The sequence below is a fragment of the Neodiprion virginianus genome, chromosome 4, assembly GCF_021901495.1.
Source record: "Neodiprion virginianus isolate iyNeoVirg1 chromosome 4, iyNeoVirg1.1, whole genome shotgun sequence".
Classification (NCBI taxonomy): Eukaryota; Metazoa; Arthropoda; class Insecta; order Hymenoptera; family Diprionidae; genus Neodiprion; species Neodiprion virginianus.
In genome coordinates, this window is record NC_060880.1 from 1,037,922 (window position 1) to 1,057,193 (window position 19,272).

General features: G+C 40.6%; 1 protein-coding gene across 13 annotated transcripts in view; it reads right to left on the reverse strand.

Moving 5' to 3' along the window:
- The window catches only part of LOC124302699 (rho GTPase-activating protein 21-A), a 101,073-nt gene that overhangs the window by 11,812 nt on the left and 69,989 nt on the right, over positions 1-19,272 (reverse strand). For 5 of the 13 annotated variants that reach the window (XM_046759113.1, XM_046759114.1, XM_046759111.1 and 2 more), the window contains 11 exons: positions 17,059-17,223; positions 15,744-15,986; positions 13,198-14,899; positions 12,628-12,714; positions 11,749-11,943; positions 10,391-10,711; positions 9,256-9,330; positions 8,225-8,342; positions 7,160-7,267; positions 4,246-4,360; positions 3,273-3,356 (listed from right to left, as the gene is read on the reverse strand). In XM_046759113.1, coding sequence (XP_046615069.1) covers positions 3,273-3,356; positions 4,246-4,360; positions 7,160-7,267; positions 8,225-8,342; positions 9,256-9,330; positions 10,391-10,711; positions 11,749-11,943; positions 12,628-12,714; positions 13,198-14,899; positions 15,744-15,986; positions 17,059-17,223 — 3,213 coding nt within the window. The remainder of the gene's footprint in view (positions 1-3,272; positions 3,357-4,245; positions 4,361-7,159; positions 7,268-8,224; positions 8,343-9,255; positions 9,331-10,390; positions 10,712-11,748; positions 11,944-12,627; positions 12,715-13,197; positions 14,900-15,743; positions 15,987-17,058; positions 17,224-19,272) is intronic. The other 8 variants (XM_046759112.1, XM_046759116.1, XM_046759121.1 and 5 more) reach the window with 8 other exon arrangements.

The following is a 19,272-nucleotide window of genomic DNA, read 5'->3' on the forward strand; positions in this document are numbered from 1 at the left end:
ATTGTTGTTATAACATTACTGTACACGCTCGTCGCTCCACGTATATATGTATGCACGTATATATCCATGTGTATATATTAGTTTCATTATTTGCGTCACTAGTTTCTCTCTATCGCATTTATTTTCGTCGTCATTGGATAGAGGTATGTGTATAATATACAACCTGTGTGCGGTTATAAGGCGTATTTGCTGTGATATTTATCGCTCTTATGGCCGAGTCGTCGAAGAATTAAATTACAATAAATATACTAAATCTGACTGTAATAATCGAGGGTATTGGTTAATGCAGCGATCATTATAAATTACCATGGATTCTATACCGCCTGTTAGATTTTCTCTCTCATTTTGCACATTAAAACTGGACTTGGAATATTCGTCTCGTACCTTGTTCATACCTTCCGATTGTAATAATCCGTACATAAGCCCGTGTTACGGGAGACGCAACTGTTTACATGTGTATATTATGCAATGAATAATATCTACAAACGTAGTAGAAAACGGCGAATTATCGTTGTTCGATTATTCGGGTATGATACATTGAATGCGATACGTGGGAAGGCGAATAACAGGGTAGGAAAATTATTGTATGAAAAGGCAGGCGCCGAAGCGCGCAGCTAACGAAAAGTGCCCGCGAACCGAGACACACACTTAAAAAGCACCTTTTTCTTAGCGTGGTCTCCACAAAACTAAAGACTTATTTTTAACACGTCAACTTACTACCACGCGCCGCAACCATTGCGTAACCATGCGGAGCTTTCGTATAGATGTAACACGTACACATATAAGCATATATACACGCTTTTCGTCCGCCTCCGAATTAACTCCTCGAGAGCTTAACTTTGTCCCTAAAGCACAGGCTCCCTCTCCTCCACAGATTCACGCGTATGCCAAAGATACGATCAGAAAATCACTCGAGCTTCCTTCTACGCGCTTGTATCTTAATTAATTATTATCAAATTGATTACCATTGATAGATTCTTAAGGAAATATTTTGTCGTCGTTGTCTCGGTAAGATTCATACAATATATTTTGTCTTCGAAATTTTGGCTCGATTCAAATCGTATAATTTAAAATCGATGAAAATAGACGTGTGCTTTGATTTTATTTTATTTTATTTTATTTTATTTTTTACCCAAGGGGCCGTGATGCTCCATCGTCTCAGCAATCTTCTGCCAAAGAGACCGTGGCTATTGACATGAAGCGGAATAGAAGATTGCGAACCGCTGCCACTTGTTCCCAGCATTTCGCGAGTTGTGTATAATTTGTAAATAATTATCACCGACGGTATTCTACCAACTTTATTTCTTATCACGTTTTATTCAAATTTTTCATATAAATTCAACGACACCAGAAGACACGATTCTTTTCACTACACAGCAGACGCAAATGAATATCGGCACTTCTTAAATTTCCGTAGTATCCCATTGTCACTTTATATTACTCAACAAACTCCACGAATCTGATGACAAAAAAAAAAAAAAAAAAGAAACCGAACAATTGATTCGTTTCACCGGAGTAAATCAGAGATCATATCGGGGAGTGTATGTTTCAACCGAGACAAGGAGAATAACCGCGGTGTAAGTTGGTATATTGTGAACCAAGAGACAAGGAAGCATCAGACGCGAATGACAGACTGGCGACCACGTCAAGTAGGCACCGAATGAAAACGGGGGATAAGCGACGACAACTGGCGAACCTTTCACTCGTGTCAAACTGGCGGGGAAAAAAGTTTTCGCGACCCGTTCCGCAGCAGAGCTGCAACGTTTAAACGAACTACTGCACAGACAGCGTGATGAAAATTTCGTTCACTTGTCCGCGTAGTTGAGAGTTGAAAACGGTGAAACAGAACGTGAACGATCATTAGCAGAACCGCGCAGCTACAAGTTGCGGAACCTTAATGTCAACTGAATATTACCGCAACGTGAAGAAAAACGAGTCCAGTCTGGTTTCGTCTATCTCATTTTGCGGTCGGAATAACCAGCTCGCGATACATAGAGAGACATGTGTTTCCGTCGCCTGGTCATCGTATCGCGAGTTTAAATCGCCTGTTTTCATTCACGCGGCATTAATTATGCCCCGTTGAATGTATTCCAGTTGAAATAAACGGCGCTGATTACACGTAATCATGCAATCACGGTTTAATTCGTGAGTCATAAATGAGAATCATTCAACGTGTGAAAAATGCTATTGTACAATGTAGAGTTGTTCTTGTCTCATTTTTATCCATGCTAAATCTATATTTTGAATCTGTTTACCTGTAACAGCGACGAAAGAGAGTGAAAATAAAAAAAAAAAAGAAAATCGTCGCGATTGAAGTTGATGCCAAAACGGCCTTCTATTCGGACCTGATCACGGTGCGATTATTATTGTTATAGTATATTTTTATACACTCGAATCTTACCTCCTCGTATTCCTATTCAATTTACAGAGAAACTTATTGCGCACGTGCCCAAGCATGTGTGATTATTTCAACAAAGGCAATAGTCCCAAAATGTGTAAACTTCCGGCCGATTATATACGTAGCTTTCTACATTTTCTCGGTCCAATTAACAGCTTTGGTCCTTGAGAGTTTAAGCGCTGAATTAGCGTCCGGTATCAAGTTGAAAGCATTACTCGTACGAATGTTGAAAATTTTTGATTAACTTCTTGCTCGCTTCACGGCCCGTGTAAATTCGTAAAAAAAAAAAAAAAAAAAAGTAAAAGGAACTGGGGTCAAAGCGGATCAACGATACAGGAATTCCGATAACCGTGTCAGTAACACACATAGACAGTCTGAGTAAGGAGAAGATTGAATGAAATGTCGAATTTCGATTAGTATGTAAGACGGCCTCCGCAAGAGGATATTGCGATATGATTGTAACTCGATATAGCGACGCGACTTCGTCGTTCGCCATACTAATCAGCCTTTGACTTTCAAGTTATCTGCAACAAGTTTTACGGAGTGCAAAGCCGACGTCCGGCGATTACTATTGCATGAGTTTGGCGGTCAATTAAACGGATAGGCAGGAGCTGCAGGTGCGAATTAATTGAAATAATAAACTACGTAAGCGAGGCTAACTCTGACGCATACCTTCGCGCGATTTCCGATGCACGGAGAGGAGGTAACAAGTCGATGAACAAGGTACCAATCGACCGTCAAAGCAACGTCGTCGGTTTGTAGAGGGGAAAAAAACATCCAGAATCTAACCGGGAATAATTTTTATCGAAATTCGCTCGCCGAGATGGTTTATTTGAGAAGATGGCAATGTCCGGACCGTGCCGAAAGAACTAACCTGACTGTGACGATCCTTGTAAAAGTAAAGAATCGGACCTCGCAGTACTCCCCAGACTTGTTTCCATGAACGATCTGTGGATCGCTGAAACAAAAAATAAAGAAAATTCAAGCCTAAAAGGCGTGAGGAGCTTGAAATTGAATACATTTGAATACTCCTATAAAGGGGTGAAAAATACTGGAGAATAACGCTGAAAATTTTACGATAAAGAATCACAAAATTATCGGCGTTATGAAAGTTTCGAGGATTAACCCGAAGCCGTTTTACTCGTATCGTAAAGCTGTTGAATATTGTATACGAGGATCGACAACTATCGTAAAATATTTTTATTATATCGTTGAAATTTGTCGAGTTATAGTGTGAAAGTGTACACATGCCGTCGCGGATTCTGATTATGAGACGGCTAATTTTTAGAACAAGTCTGTTACGTTGGCAATGCAGATTCAAACCTTGGGTATCCTAGTCTATCTCTCGAATTTGATTTCTTTTGTAATACGTTATAGTAGACTAAAAACTAAGCGACACGTATTTTACTTTTCCGCTGCCATTAAACATTTCAAGGGGGTGATACCACCTTCCAAACTAAGGCAATATGTCAAGGGGCGATTTGGCAGTTTCAACCAAAAGAACATAATATTTGTAAACTGATCCGACTAGATCCAAGTTTTCTCGTAACGACAAATGAAAAATATAATTTTCTCAATTAAAGAAGATGAAAAAAAAAATAACTGCCAAATCGCCGCTCAACATGCCTTACTTTGGAGGGTGGTTTCACCCCCCTAAAGTGGTTTAATGGGCAGATGAAAAAAGATGCGTGTCGCTTAGCTCGTATTCTGCTATAACTTATTACAAAAGAAATCAAATCCGTGAAATCAATCTGAGATGACTTTCCGTGTCGCAATCCTTGATCACGCGTGTACGTGGCAAGGTCGTTCGATAGAAAAAATAGCGGAGGATCGCCTATCTTTCCTACCTTTCCTTCGAGGACGGTGTATTTGACGTGAAGAGGTCCTTCTCTCTCGACGGGTTCAGCGTCTTTCAGACTCACGGTGCCACTCGAGTTGCTGTGACCCCCAGCGATGCTGTTGCTGTAAAATTCACCGCAAGCTTAATACACGCGTGCATATTTTTTACACATTTTGGGAATTATTTGTTCTGCGAGAACGCGTGACAAACTAGTCGACAAAGCGTTATATCATTCAATTTTAATCAAAGACGAAACCAGTAGTACAACTGTATGTGTTCCATGTGAATGTGTGTCTGTGTGTGTAGATGATAAATATTCTCTGGTGTAAGGACTTCGTGAAAACTCGTGCACTATGATTTCGAGCATTTTATTCGACCATGTGTAACGACCTTTTTCCAATCATAAACAACATTGTTTCTTGGACTATATTCGGATATTTATTGTATGCAAAAAGTCGAATCGAAATTATAATAAATGAAGGATGTGCGACTTCGAAAGTGAAATAATCACATAAGGTTATTGTTGTCTTGATTTTCCTCGATCGGACAATTACTTCCTTTAATAAAAAATACCATCGACATTCCAAGTGTGTGTATAGATGATTGTTTGGGCAATGTATATGTGTAACTGTGTACGTTAGATATTTCACTACACACGTACGATGAAAGTATATTATATATACCCAGGCAATAGTTGGGTACACGGGAGATTATTATCTGGGAAGTAAAACAGCGCCTGATGGCAGGCAGCCCGGCTTTACCCAAGTCAAATAATTGTCAGGACGTAAGCTCGGTTGCCTGAATGCGGGCGCTAGTTTATCCTCTAATATGATCACCCTTCGCGTTATAATGCACAGTTATATTATGTCTACGTACATCGGAAATTTGACAAACTTGGTAAACAACACAACGTATGCGGCAGATTACAATATACATATGCGTACATGTACGTGTAGATGTTACATACGCAAGGTTGTCCATCACAATTTTATTACTGCAAAAGCTCTTAAAACATACTTATAGGTATAACGCTAGTATTCTTTTCTTTTTTGTTTTTTGTAGTTTAATCCAAAAACGTGTTCAAAACTGTATCCTTTCAACTTTCGAAATACGGCTTAAGTCATATTCATATTCAACGTTTACACACGCGGATAAAAAATGTCTCGTCGTTGAAATCACTCATTCATCCAAAAGTCACGTCACCGCATATCGAAATGTCGAAATATTGTGAAAATGATTCCCATCTCACTGGTGTAGAATGCAAAAAAAAATTCCGTTTAAATTACTTTTAAAAAATCATTCAAATTGATGAACCCGTTGAACGAAATTATGCTTGTCTGTTAGAAAATTACGAACCAATTTTTCCCGTCATTGAAGAAAAGTTTAAGAAAGCAAAAATGTTTACGCTTGTTATATTCCAGCACGATAACGAAGATTGTCAATCTTACTCTCGTTACTGTAAAATACATATTATATAATGCAGAGTAGGCATATATACACCGTTGGAAATAGTTTTATGTAAAAATTTCGGGTAAACTTTCATGGAAATTTGCATAAATTCAAGTGTCGCTGGATTTCCACACTTTGAAAATGTCAAGACTCTGATATCTGATCGAAATAACTCACTGATACATTGGGAACGAGAGAAAACAATTTTTCCAACAATGTATTCTACTACATAATGTGTGAATATAAACTTTGTACACAACATATGCGATATATGCATATGAAAAACACGTACAGACACACACACGCAGCAGCAGCCAGATGAACGGACGACGAACGAAGAAACGAACGAACGAATATGGACGGACGGACAGACGTAAAAGTGGATGAATGTTAGAAATGGCATTTCAAGAGAACGAAAATAAAAATAATAGAATAGTAAAACAGTGCGGCACGTAGCTCGCACGTAATAAGTACAGGTAAAATACGTCACGTTCAAAATTGTATGCATAGTGCTGATCTCGTAAGCGATTCATTCAATCATTAATTGCACAATATATACGTTACACGGTACACTTGCTGTGGTATAGTTTATTATACATGTACACTATATCATCGCCAATCGTGCAGAGATCGATATAGGCATATATACACACGTATAGATCATTCCTAGGCATATATATTATACATATGATTTACGAATAGTTTCTACTATAGAAGGCTGCAAGGTAGTCAAAGTTAATGAAAATATATATTTAGGGCATTCCGTACCATTTCAACCTGGGTCTGAGCCTTGACTTCTCGGATTTGGCTCGCAATTTTTCACATGATTGTTCTCACTTTGAAAGGCACTCGGTTTTTCTTTTTCAAGATTCTTTAGACGTGGTTTTGATTCTCTACAATTTTTCAAAACCATGTTATTGATAGACACAATTTGTAGATCTGACAAAATTCTGAAAATTCATGTGTCAGATATTAAAATTTTTAAGCCTTATAGCCGAAGTGAAAAATTTCCTCCCTCTTACTGTTTTCAAGCTTTGCCCGAACAAATTACCGCGTTAAAAAAATTAGAAGCGGCAGTCACTTTACCATGGATTGCTGCTGGCATATTTTCATACGTGACATCATATTTTGAAAAATTTTCAATTTTTTCGTAACCATTATAACATTTGCAGTTTTTCTTTTTTTTTTGAACAGTAACAATTATCCATTTCGGTTCTAAGCTTAAACATTTTGATACCTAATACGCGACTCTTTGGAATTGTTACAGATTTTTAAATTGTGTCGAACAACAACACGGTTTTAAAAAGTTGTTTAAAATAAAAACGGTGTCGGGAAAATCTCAAAAAAAGAAAAAAAAAAAGCGAAATGGTCAGACAAGCCTTGTCGAAATGGTACGAACTGGCCCATATATATACATATATACGCAGGTGGATGTGAAGTAAGCAGACACAGGTGGACAGGCGGGGTCTCACCGATGCGAGTGACGATGGAGCGACGCCGCCTGTGTTACATCCTCGAAGATGCGTCGTAGGGGTGTTATGTCCCCGGGAAAGAGGGGCGGACGCCATCGCCTGTGGGCGCTGGAACCGGGCTCATTGTCATGTCCATGTGCATGCTCCTCGTTTGTTTATTCATTTTTTTTATACACTTCATTTCACGTTTATTTCTATCTTTTTTCTCCCTTTCTTTCCCAGTCTCATTATCGAAAGTTTTTTGACAGTATCAAATCAAATTTTTAATTCTCATCCGCCATGTTGGATCCAGGATACTGGATCCGCAATTTTGAATTTTTGAAATCTGATTTCAATTTCGCAATCAGCCACCCCAAAAATCTTCAAATACTGTCTTGTTATAAAGTTTGACTCACCACAATAATGTGTGACTCAAGGGGTTAAACACGACGATAGATTTTCGGAGATGCAGGAAACAGCGACAAGGAAAAAAAAAAAAAAAAACGAACGAAGATTAACACGATTTTTTTTTCAAACACGATTAAAGGCGACATGATTGATTAATCAGAGGTTCAGCGGTATATCCCCCGTTAGTTATCAAAGATCAAAAAACGCGTGTCGGATGTGCAGTGTATACGTGCGTGTTTGGAAGAAAAAAACATTTGCAAATTAATTGCGAGGGTAAAGAATAATAATATAAGTGGTAAAAACACAAGAAGAAGAAGAAGAAACAGGGCGCTGCTGAACATGGATAATTGCAGAGATTCACGTTTGCAAACAGAACATCGTCGTTACAGAAAATCGCAATATGTATATCGATTAGCAAAAAATTATGAGTGTGCACACCCAGAGAAAATCTATCTCATCAACGTTTCCTTCATTGATTATCGAGCTTCGTAGTATCGTATGTTTACGTGAATATAAAAAAACCAATTTCAACAAAAAGAAAGAAAAAAAAAACATTTCTCTGGGTGTGGAAAATCGCGCGACATTATTTACCTGCGGTTAGATACAAAAATCGTATATAAAATGAACATAAGAAAAAAAAAAATATATAGACAGCTGTAAGGACCGTTTCTTTCTTACCTTCTTAAAGCGAGAACTGGCTCGGAGTCTGAGAGCTCAAGATCACTGTCGACGTGCATGCGTTCACTCCACGTAGCTTTCAGGTAGGAAACTCTCCTGGTCGCTCGATCCTCGTCATCTGATAGATAGAAGATAATAAAAAAAAAAAAAAAGAAACGTCAATGGTTGTAACAGGATATAACATGTTTGTTTGACTAACACGGTTAGTTAGAAAAAAATAAAGAACAAAGACAAAACTAAAATTAGTAAAATAAAACGAACACTGAAGAATAAACCGTGCACAACCGCAAACACAGTCCACAAAGTTCACAATTTATGCATAGAAATATATATATATATGTAAGATTTTGATATTGAAAAATGAATTTCCGCAACGGCAGAAAGAAAGAAAGAAGGTAAAAACGCGACTGACGCACTCTTGCGCCTTACAAGCGGTAATACGTAAAGAAGTGATATCCTGTATCGAGACTGTTCAATGTTTCCCATACCGAACCGCCATAATCGTAGATAAACGCGTTCACGGATAACGAAATTCAAGATAATTACTAATTGCCACACCGAGCCGGTTTTCGCCACAATTCGTACCCATACATTTTTATCCGTAGTATGTGTGGAAAACTACCGAATGGAATTATGCAGGCCGGACTAAGATAGGTAGGTACGAATACGATAACGAGAAACGAAACCTCGACGTGAAGAAATGGGAAGTTAGTCATTGGGTAAACAAAAACATACGATGACACATCATATTCGTACAGTATAATATTGTATGTAATATTGTGCGTGTGATGTTCGCCGATTACGAGAATTGACTTGCGATGACAAAGCGATGAGAAAAACATTATCACTAATTGCAGCAACAGCAGCAGCGGCAGCAGCAGCGGCGGCAACGAACAAACCGAAGAACAAAAAAAGCTTTGTTTCTTGGACAATGGGCACGAGTCGATGTAAAATACTGATTTTTTCTTTGTCACCTCGAGTCGTTCGAAATGCTGCATCGATGTTAGACACATGTATTATTAATAACTTACTGTTCTGCTGGGCCTTAGAGCACTTCTGTCGCCTGATAACCACGCCGTTCGTCGGCGATGGGACTGGTGCAGGAACTGTAAAAAGCGGACGCGGAAACGTGTATATCAGCGTTAAAGCGCGCACACTCGCAAACAAACGTTATTAACATTAAAAAACAAAAAAAAAAAAATAAAAAATTAACATCAACTTCGACGTCAACATCTCCCAGGTATGCGTGATTTGTGCAGTCGATGGTATGCGCACGTATTCGAACGCCCTTCTCCGATTTTCACATTATTTTGCGATTACATCGACGCACAAGAATTATCAGACTATCGTTACAAATATTTAAACGTTATACCAGCATACCTATACATCAAAACCAATCAAACATTTTCTTAATTTTAAATTTGCTGTATAAACATATACTTGCCGCAAAAAAGAATACAATTATATCTAAACAATATAATGAGAAACAAACACATGCATGTAGATATATTGGAATGTCAAGTGAATATTATTGTATTATTAGTTATCTGATCATGCGATTAAAAATGCGACAGCATTAATAAATGTTACTACGTTTAGCAGATAAAAATTACCACAAGCAATGCGATGAAAAATTTTACGATCGAATAAATCATTTTTTTTTTTTTTTTTTCGTCATGCACATTCTTTCTGTTTCCTCTTAGCTCTGGCCGATGTCAATTATGTAAAGTTTTTGGTTTAAATTCGATTTGAACATAGGTGAGAATGTTAGTTTTGTTTATATCGAGCCGGAAAATTGGTAATAGGTTTAACTCGGTTCATACATAAAACGAACATTGAAACAAATTCAAAGCATGTAACATAACTTCAATCGCTCTTCACCTTCTATCACCCTGTAACACCGGCAGTTGTTATGATTAATACGGCAAGCGTTGTAACAAACAAATATCGTTTTGACGAGAGATTGTTACGAGTGTAATTATAACGTGTAAGAAAAACCAAAAATAAAAAAAATAAAAAAAATCGTGTGTTAAAATTGTTAAAACGAAAGAAAAAGGTGGACAAGAACAACGAGACGATAAAATAAAAACGAAAGAGAAACGAAAGGTTGAGGAACAGACGAAAAAAGACTGTCGATAAACGAAAAGATAAAAAATAAATCCTGACCTAGGATCTGAGAAATGCCTTCTGGGGTCTCCACGTCAGTATCAGCAGGTGTAAGGAAGCCAGAGCCGTTCTCTGGGCTTTCCGAGGGTCTCAGAGGATTCGAGATGGAAAGTTGATTGGGCCTGACTGGCTGAGGCGAGCTAACGATTATATTCGGGGTTGTCTTATTTGTCTCGGAATTCTGATTCAGGTCTAATATTGGCGTGGGAAATAGCGGGTCGTTTGGATCCTCGGTTTTAGACACTTGTTGACCGTCGACGTCGGCGTTACCCTCGCGGATCGCGTCTTGACGTCGCATCAGACTTTGCTGGGGTGCTCGCTCTGTCGTTTGCACACACACACATATCCCAACAATCGATGAAATTAATGTGGAAAATATACACGTGAAATGAATAATTTTGCAATTTCATTTTTGTAGATGCGGTCGACGATTTTTCAACTTGCAATTGACCAACGATAAATGACAAATATTTGTGGTGAGCGTGAAACAAATGTGACAAATTATTCCATTACAAAAATATTCAAGTCAAACAGTAAAGGTGATTCGTCTTCGGAGAAAAGTCGCGTTTTTTTTTTTTTTTTTTTTAATCAAGTTCTTTCGATCAATATTTTCATACTCCTTCGAACATTTACAGTTATATTCAAAAGCGGGCAATTTCGTGAAATTTGATTGAAAAAAAAAAAAAAAAAAAAAAAAAAAAAACAGAAAAGAAAGTAAAGAAAAAGAAAAACGAATAAAAATTTTATACGGTATACCCGTACGCAAAATATTTTATCTGTGCAAATAAACTACGCAGACTGTTATTTCATTTTTACATTCACAATCAGTAACCCCACACGTTTTTCTATCAATTCATGCTTTTATTCTCGTCAATAATAATTCGGATAGAAAAGAAAACAAAATTTATCCACTTCTTAAACAATCATCATGCGAAATGGATGAAAATAACAAAAATCCAGAAAATCAAATCAACGAGGTTCAACTATAGCTGAGCCCTCAAAAATGGATTAAAAAATCAGTTCGAATAAAAATCACCATCGTTGATCAATAATAAAAGATAAATTCAAATGTTTCAATCAAAGATGGCGACGGTGAAGTGTGATGATGAAGAGAATTTGAAAAATACTTAATTGCCGGTTTTCTAAATCAAAAACTACCCATTTTTAGGTACAACACGAAGTGGGTTTGAAAAAAATTAGCTACAAACAACAAATAATGACGTACTGCCAAATATCTTGGCATTTAGGTATATAGAAATGATCTAGTTAAAACATACTGGGAATGATGGTGCAGTGTCTCTCTAAAAATAAGGGTTACAGACAAAAATATATTTGCAAATGTTACAAGTATGACTCACCAAGCTGGGCTTTAACCGCCTGTAAGTAACTGTCTTGACGCTTAGCCTTGTTTCTTTTCGCATCTTCCTCTTCGACTTCCGTCTGCCAAGTGTGCCTTGCATTTCGTCGCGACGTGCTATTCGCTGCCTCCCAAGACTCCGCGCTGTTACTTCGTGCCCTTAGATGCATGGATTCAGTTTCCATCGCGGGCATTTCTGCGAAAAATTTATAATATATTTCGACGATTCTAAATGAGTTTGAAATTACATAACTACAAGGCGAGATATACAGCGAGTTTATAACACCCATTGTAGAAACAACTACACATAATTACAAGAAAATCCACAAACTCTAATTTCAAAGGCAGGAGTTTCTGACAGACAGAGAAGTACGTGGATGACTGCTGCTCGTTCAAGACGCGAAAATGTCTAGAAAACTTCTGCCGATAAGTGGATAGAATTAATGAAATGGATGAATAGAATTTCGGATGAATTTTCGAGTAAAGATTTATGGTTTTTACCGAGGGGTTAATCACTCTTTGACGTTTGTTGTTTGAAGTCGTGCGAAATCCATCTTTCTCTCTAATTTTTCAAAGTGATTTACCCCTGGGTTTCGAATGATTTCCGATAATGGGAAATTTTATGATCACTGTGAGAATACAGTGTTGACACGTTAACTGACGAGATAGATATACATTACAAAGCATGAGAAAAGGAACGATGAGACATGCTCTGCGATGATATGCTTCGTAGTGTCTTCCTGACGTTTTACGAACGTCAAACGTTCATCAAGTATGAAAGACGAGTTAATGATACGGACACATGTTACATAAACTGCCACGATAAACACACTATTAAATACATCGACAATACAGGTCTGAACTTGACACGTTCATCTACCTCTTATTTCCCTATATCCAGCCGGCGGTTCGCAATGGATGTACTTGCTGCCTACAGGAATAACTCTATTCCCCGACAATTCTCTCCCTATATGCATATAGACCACAATGTTTTGTTATTCATATATTATATTATACGTAAATACTTTATATTTACTGTAATTACAAAGTAGAGATAACGGTTAACCTAATTTTGTCACGGTCAACCGCGTCGCCCTGAAAATATCTGTCTGTGAAAATTCCATTTCGAACTGGTAAGAGTTAATCAAAGCTTTCCACTCGTCTATTGTTTGAAAAAAAATAGTGAACGATATTACATCAGCGACCAGATTATCAAAATCTTGATTTTTTTTTTTTTTTTTCACAGAGATATTTTTTCACCCGAAAAGTAACTTCCAGTGACCTTGTGTGTTTGAATGAAAAAAACTGACCCAGATTATTTTTAGCCACTTCAATTCAAGGCCTGTGATAGGAGACAATAAACTGAGCAAATAGATAAGAAGAAAAAACGCAAGCTAATCGCAAAGTTTTGATAACAGAAAACAACAAATGTGATAACATTATAACATACCGGACTCGAGTGATTTGCTCTCTCGATGAGCTGGTATTCTCCTTGGTTCTCTGGCCTCAGCTTTGGATTCAAATTCTCTTTTTCTAACAGCCACATTAGGAACACTTCGTTTACTTGATAACCTAGATAATTCACTTTTGTACAAATTAGTTCTATCACTAGTCGGCTCGTCATCGTCGCTGAGCAGTCGTCCCGACTCAAACTGCTTAGCCCTGCGAGACACAATCTGTAATCCTTGAGGCGGTACGGAAAATTTATCGTTATTTTTCTTTTCCGGTCCGGGCGAGGAGGGAAGAGACGAAGTTCCGTTCCTCAAATCCTGACCACCACCCTGCTGGTTCGACGTGACATTCTCGTGTATCCTCGACAGCGTCGTTACAAAGGCAGCCTTGTTGCCGCTCCTCGTATTCGAAGATCTGAACTGCGCGTCGTTGTTAATCTTATTGCCATTGTTTCCTGCGACAGGCGGTCCGTACTTGAAATGATTTTCTTTAACGAACTGACCGTTGCTGTCGTAAAGAGAGGAATAAAACTGGTCACGTTTCGCCTGAATCTCCTCTATGCCAGGCTGATCTCCGTCATCTTCGTCGTCATCGTCGTTGTCGTCGACGTCGTCGTCGTTCTCTCCGTCAAGCTGATTAGAATACTCAGTTTCGCTGTCCAAATCACCTCTAACTCTCTGCAAACTTTGATTCGTAGGTTTGGGAGCCCTGGTATTTCTCTCAACGGAGTTTCTCGTCGGAGAATGTTGCCGTCTACTGGCCTGCTGTTCGTTGGGAGGCCATACTTGTCGTTGAAGTTTTTGCGGCCTTGCGTAAAACTCCCTTTGAATACGCTTCGACTCCTCCTCGGGTGTGAGCCATCCGATCGGCTGACTCGGTCGCCTGAGAAACTCCTCTTTCTGTTCAAAGCTCCGCCTCAATCTGTTCATGATAACAGAATCGTCGGAGTACTCGTTGCCGGTCAGGGTTGAATTCGAGTCGTACGAGGAGAGACTCTCCTTGCTGGCAGGGCTCGAATCCCTCCTGGACTCCATGCTCAGCCGGGAACCAGGAGTGCTGGACTTGAGGGCGTCCATGCTACCGTAGGCCTGAGACTCGACTTCGCTGGCCATTCCGCTGCCTTCGCTGGCCCTCCGACTGACGACCCTTCTTCCAGGTCTGTAAATCGGCACCTGAGGTTCAGCCCTGGACATTGGATACTGATCGAGCGATTTGCTGATCACGTCCGAGGGTCGGACCCTCTCGTAAATCGGGTCCTTTATCCTGTCGTAGATTTGCTCGGTGTTCGACGGCCTCGAGTATATCGACTCGGGCCTCGTTCTGTCGTACAAGTCAAATCTCGAATCCGGCGGCTGCCTGAACGGCTGGGGAATTTGATTTTGCTGTTCTTTCTGCCGTCTCTGCGGTCGCTCCGGATGGTCGTAGAGCGTCTCCTGATTGTGAGCCTCCAGAGGCCTCCGCTGGGTCGGTGCTAGCATTTTAGTATCCTTGTAGACTTCTTCTCTCTGTTGTTTGTACGGATGAAGGGTTGTACCCTGGTTTTCGGAACCCGGTGGAGAACAGACCCAGGATTGTCGGCTCCTGGGTGTCGGACCTGGTATCATGCTCGTCGATCTCCTTTGCTTCTGCGACGTTCTGTCCGGCGAGCGAAGTCGAGGTCGTTGATTCGTTTCGGGATTGTGTGCCGTTTCACCAAAATACTGTGCGATGAAACAAATAATCGGTTAAACAAATACGTTACACTTGATCGTAATATCTCGAGAAAATTTTTTACATCAGAAGACAGAAATATCGCCCGAGTCGAATTCGTATTTTTTCCCCCCACAGAAACACCGCGTACAAGCCAATTAAAAACGAATCGCGTTGTTGCAATGGCAGGGGAATTGAATTTACTCCGGATTCTATAATTGAATCGATACCCTGCCTCTCCTCAGTCTGTCGGACGTAAGGATTCATTACGGCAATAGTAGCGCTAAGCCGATCAAACACAGGCTGCGAATATCACGGTGCGACGAACCGGATCCAATTATGCCCTCCTAACCATTCTGTACGCATTACAAACATTTCGTTATCACCGAGAGGTGAAGGTTCAAAGAGAAAAATAAGTCCCCGGAGATATTTCTTAACGTAGGTTACACCGCGCCGAGAAAACTCAGGGTAGCCACAAATTTTCGGGAACAAAATTCCACGACATTATGAGATTTTTTCCACGATCCAAGACCAAGTTTCCTCCGACATTTCCCCAATTCTGGTAAGTCACCAAAGCCGAAATCGTTGAGCTTATTCGTTTCAAATTCAAATCGAATTAAATTTGCGTTTTCTCAACGAAAACAAAGTAACCTTGCCGTACCTCAAAAAAATCATATCCAACTCCCATGACCGCAAAACTGATATTTTCAGTTTATTCCATGAGCAAATTAAAAATACCCCGACACTTTCGCGTTTTCCAAGTATTCCAGGTGGCTACCCCGAAATCTATCAAAGGTCGGAAGATCTCTCCATTGTACGAATGCAGAAGTAAATGCGTGAAAAAGGAATTCTCACCCGTTGCAAGATGTCGTCGTCCTTGGAAACGACGATTAGACGTAGCCAAGGACCCGCCTGCTGTATCCTCTGGACCACGCGAGCGTACTGCTCGCCCCTCGTCGGCACCCCGTCGACGGACGCGACTCGATCCCCTGTCCGAAGCCCGGCTTCCGATGCCGGAGAATTGGCGCGTACCTGTTTCACGAAGATCGTGTCCATCGGCTCGTCAATCCTGGCCCGCTCGTGTCCCGGTAACATCTGCTGATTAATTGGAAAAAAGTCGACGGTTACTAATTTTTTATTTTCATTTCCGTATCTGTCGCACATTTTTCATCATCCGTCAGGACAACGTTACCGAATCCTATAATAGTTTGTTTCGCGAAATGATTGCGAAACGCGTCCTTCGATTTCACTCGGCAGCCTGCGGGTTACGCGTTATATGTTTTCGAAACAACAACGAGACAATATAGGGAGAGATGCGAATACGCGAAACGCTACCAAAGACTTCTGCAGCCTTCGTTAAATGGAAATAAAGAGCGTAGGTACGGTGTACCATGTGTATACATATATACACACACACACACACACGCGTAGGTATTCACTCGCGCGTATGCCTACTCGGTGCAACTTTGTACCGTGCAGAAAAACATTTCAGGTCATTCGAGTATTAATTATCTCCCCAAAAGGTATATGGGGAACGGCATATTACACCAGAAGAGGATGCGGGCAGGAGGAGAGGGGGAGTAAAATACACGAAGGCAGAGACGTATGAGGTAGGTAGACAAAAATTTATGCGTCTTATACGCGCGTACTCGAATAGCCTGCAAGACCTTGCAGTGGTAGAAGGTGATGGCAAGGGATCGAGGTACAACGGGCACAGCCCGATGGCCACTGACAATTAAGAACGTGGTCTTCCGATACGATCGGCTACCGATACGCAATTCGTCCGGTTCTCAACTTGCCGATACGTGTAACTCTTGTACACAGATATACAGGCACGAGTGTAATAAGGGAGAGCCAAGGACGATCGTTAATTAAACCGTATATCATTGGAGCAACCGCGTTTAGTCATTTTCGACGTGAGAACTGCAGTTTTAAACCCCCATTAAGGGGGTGAGGTGTACATCTCGGACGGTCTAAAACCATAGTTTTTGCTTTTTTTTTTTAAAGAAAATGAACCCCCCTCCCCCCCCCCCCCCTTGAGCAGCAGCCTCGATCGACTTTCTCGAATTTTTTTTCCGTCCAGTGTCGATCGTTCGTGATAAACGATTTAATTTGGGTAGAAAACGACGACCGCGCGGTTACCGAGTAAATTTGTTTTTATCCGACTTACGTAGCAGGACTCGGGCGGGTAGACGATGAAGTGTCGCAGAGTGAATCCGAAGCCATTTTCACCACGTCGAAGAAGAAGAGTTCTCGGTCCACGGGACGGAGCCGGCAAGCTTTCTCGTTGGTTGGCGTTATTCGGTGCTGGCGGAGGTGGCGATGCGTGGCCAACCTGAAAAACAACGATTAATTACCAATAACAGAATCGCCAAGCGTATATTAGGTGGCTGAAATAGGAGATCTTAAACCAAGCGGAAAGATTTCTCTTCGTACCGATGAAACGGTCCGCGCAATGCCACGTGAAAAACGTGATTGTTGATTCGCGACTGCGACGATCTCTTCGAAAGAAAATCGGAGACGCGACGATGAATCATCTTGTACGTGACCAGATACACGAATTATGATATTTCTTTCATTGGATTCTCAAAATTATTCCAATCAATTTTAACATTCTTTAAAGTGGAAAGGTTTTTTAAAAATCATTCGTACGATTAATGATCGAAAATACGAGTCATTTATAGACCGCGGCAGAATGCTAGTCATGGGCAGGATACATCGACCGCATATCCGCAGGTCTATAACCGAACGCGAGGGGTTCGGAACGGTAACGAATTGCAGTCCGCAAAGCCGACGTGCACGATGTACGAGGTGGACCAGCCAGCTGATTAGCGACTCGATTGCCCGGCGTTAACGGTCGTCACGTGTTAAAAAACGCGTCCCCAGGATACGTTCCTTCTTTTTTTTTTTCTATTTTTTTAACCCAGTGACTCCCGGGAACCCGTCCCACGGATAGTGGGCAAAATTTTCATTCAAGAGAAGCCAAAGACGTGTATTTTTGATTTGACAAAGTGCTTGACCGTAACGGACGGACGTTCGTTGTTGAACAAAAGGTTTCATCAGGTTTCGGACATCTTTCATCGGCACGCGATTGATGGGTTATAATACATTGTTTTGAAGAATGTGATTGGGACGAACGACGGAGTATTTGTTCATTGTCCACTGATCCGACCAAATTGAGGAGAATACAAAACTTTAACGTATAAGCTTTGTCGGAGTGCAAGACGAGGCTGAAGCTGAGAGCCAGAATTATCAGCAAAGATTCCAAAGTTCGTTCAAATAAGGCAGTGAATAACGAGCGTGACGAATTATGTGAAATACCTCGAACCGCCAATACCTTTGTACAATTACGAGGATAAAACTGAGCTGCGTGTTTCAATTTCTAAAAAATTTAACGCGTCTGGCTGACGGTTTCAGCTTCACGAGCGAAGTGGGTACAAGTTCGGAAAACGATGATTACGGCAACGATTGGTGAAAAAATGTTTAAATAATGGTCCGATACCTGCGGCAGTCCGCGGTACGAACGTAAGTGACGGTGGGACAAGTAAAGGAGAGCTCGGAGCTTCTCAACGGCGGCGCGTTGTGTTGTTTCTAAATATAGCACCGGCTGGCCATGCAGAATATGCATGTCCGACATACACCGATTCGCGTAGGTGTTACCAGCGCGGTAATCAAGCCGGTTTTCAGCCTCCTCGAATCCCCCTCTAGGCCATCCCCTGATAGCGGTGGTGCACGTACAAGCGCGTCAAGTTGATGCAGTTGTTATAAACCTCGACTCCGCGTGTGTATTAAACCACGTGTGCCGAAATTATATCCGACGGTCCGTGACGCGTTGCAATTGGGTAAATAATTTTTCATTCCCTCTTCTCGTCGTATCTTTAGACCCGAGGAAGAAAATCACCCGTCCAGCCTTCTTTTCCGCCTTCACTTTTCTCTTCTCTTCTTTTCGCTTTTAGATTCTTTTTCGAATTATATTGAAATACTTGATCCAATTCACGTGAGTGCGAAAATTGTGGAGAAAAAACGATGTCGGATCGTAATATCGCCCCTTGTTTATCTGTTATTTAAAATTAAAGGGAAGTTGAGAGCCGCCTTCTTCGTCGCAATCTTCGAGAGGCGTAAAAGTTCGTACCTTAAGGTTCGATGCATCGAATAGCAGCGGCTGCAGCTGCTGGTAATCCGTGTGGAAGATATATTGCAATTATATGCAACAAGATTTGCATGCGAGGTGTATCGTACATATTGTACGAGAAACTTCGGAGGCAGTCCGGTTATAACTATGGCCTACCTCAACGGAAGTGCCGTCGATGGAGTCACAAGATAATCGACATCGAACCCAAGTCACAACGGGTTAAGGTGGTCGCCTAGTCTGATGGCTGTTTTT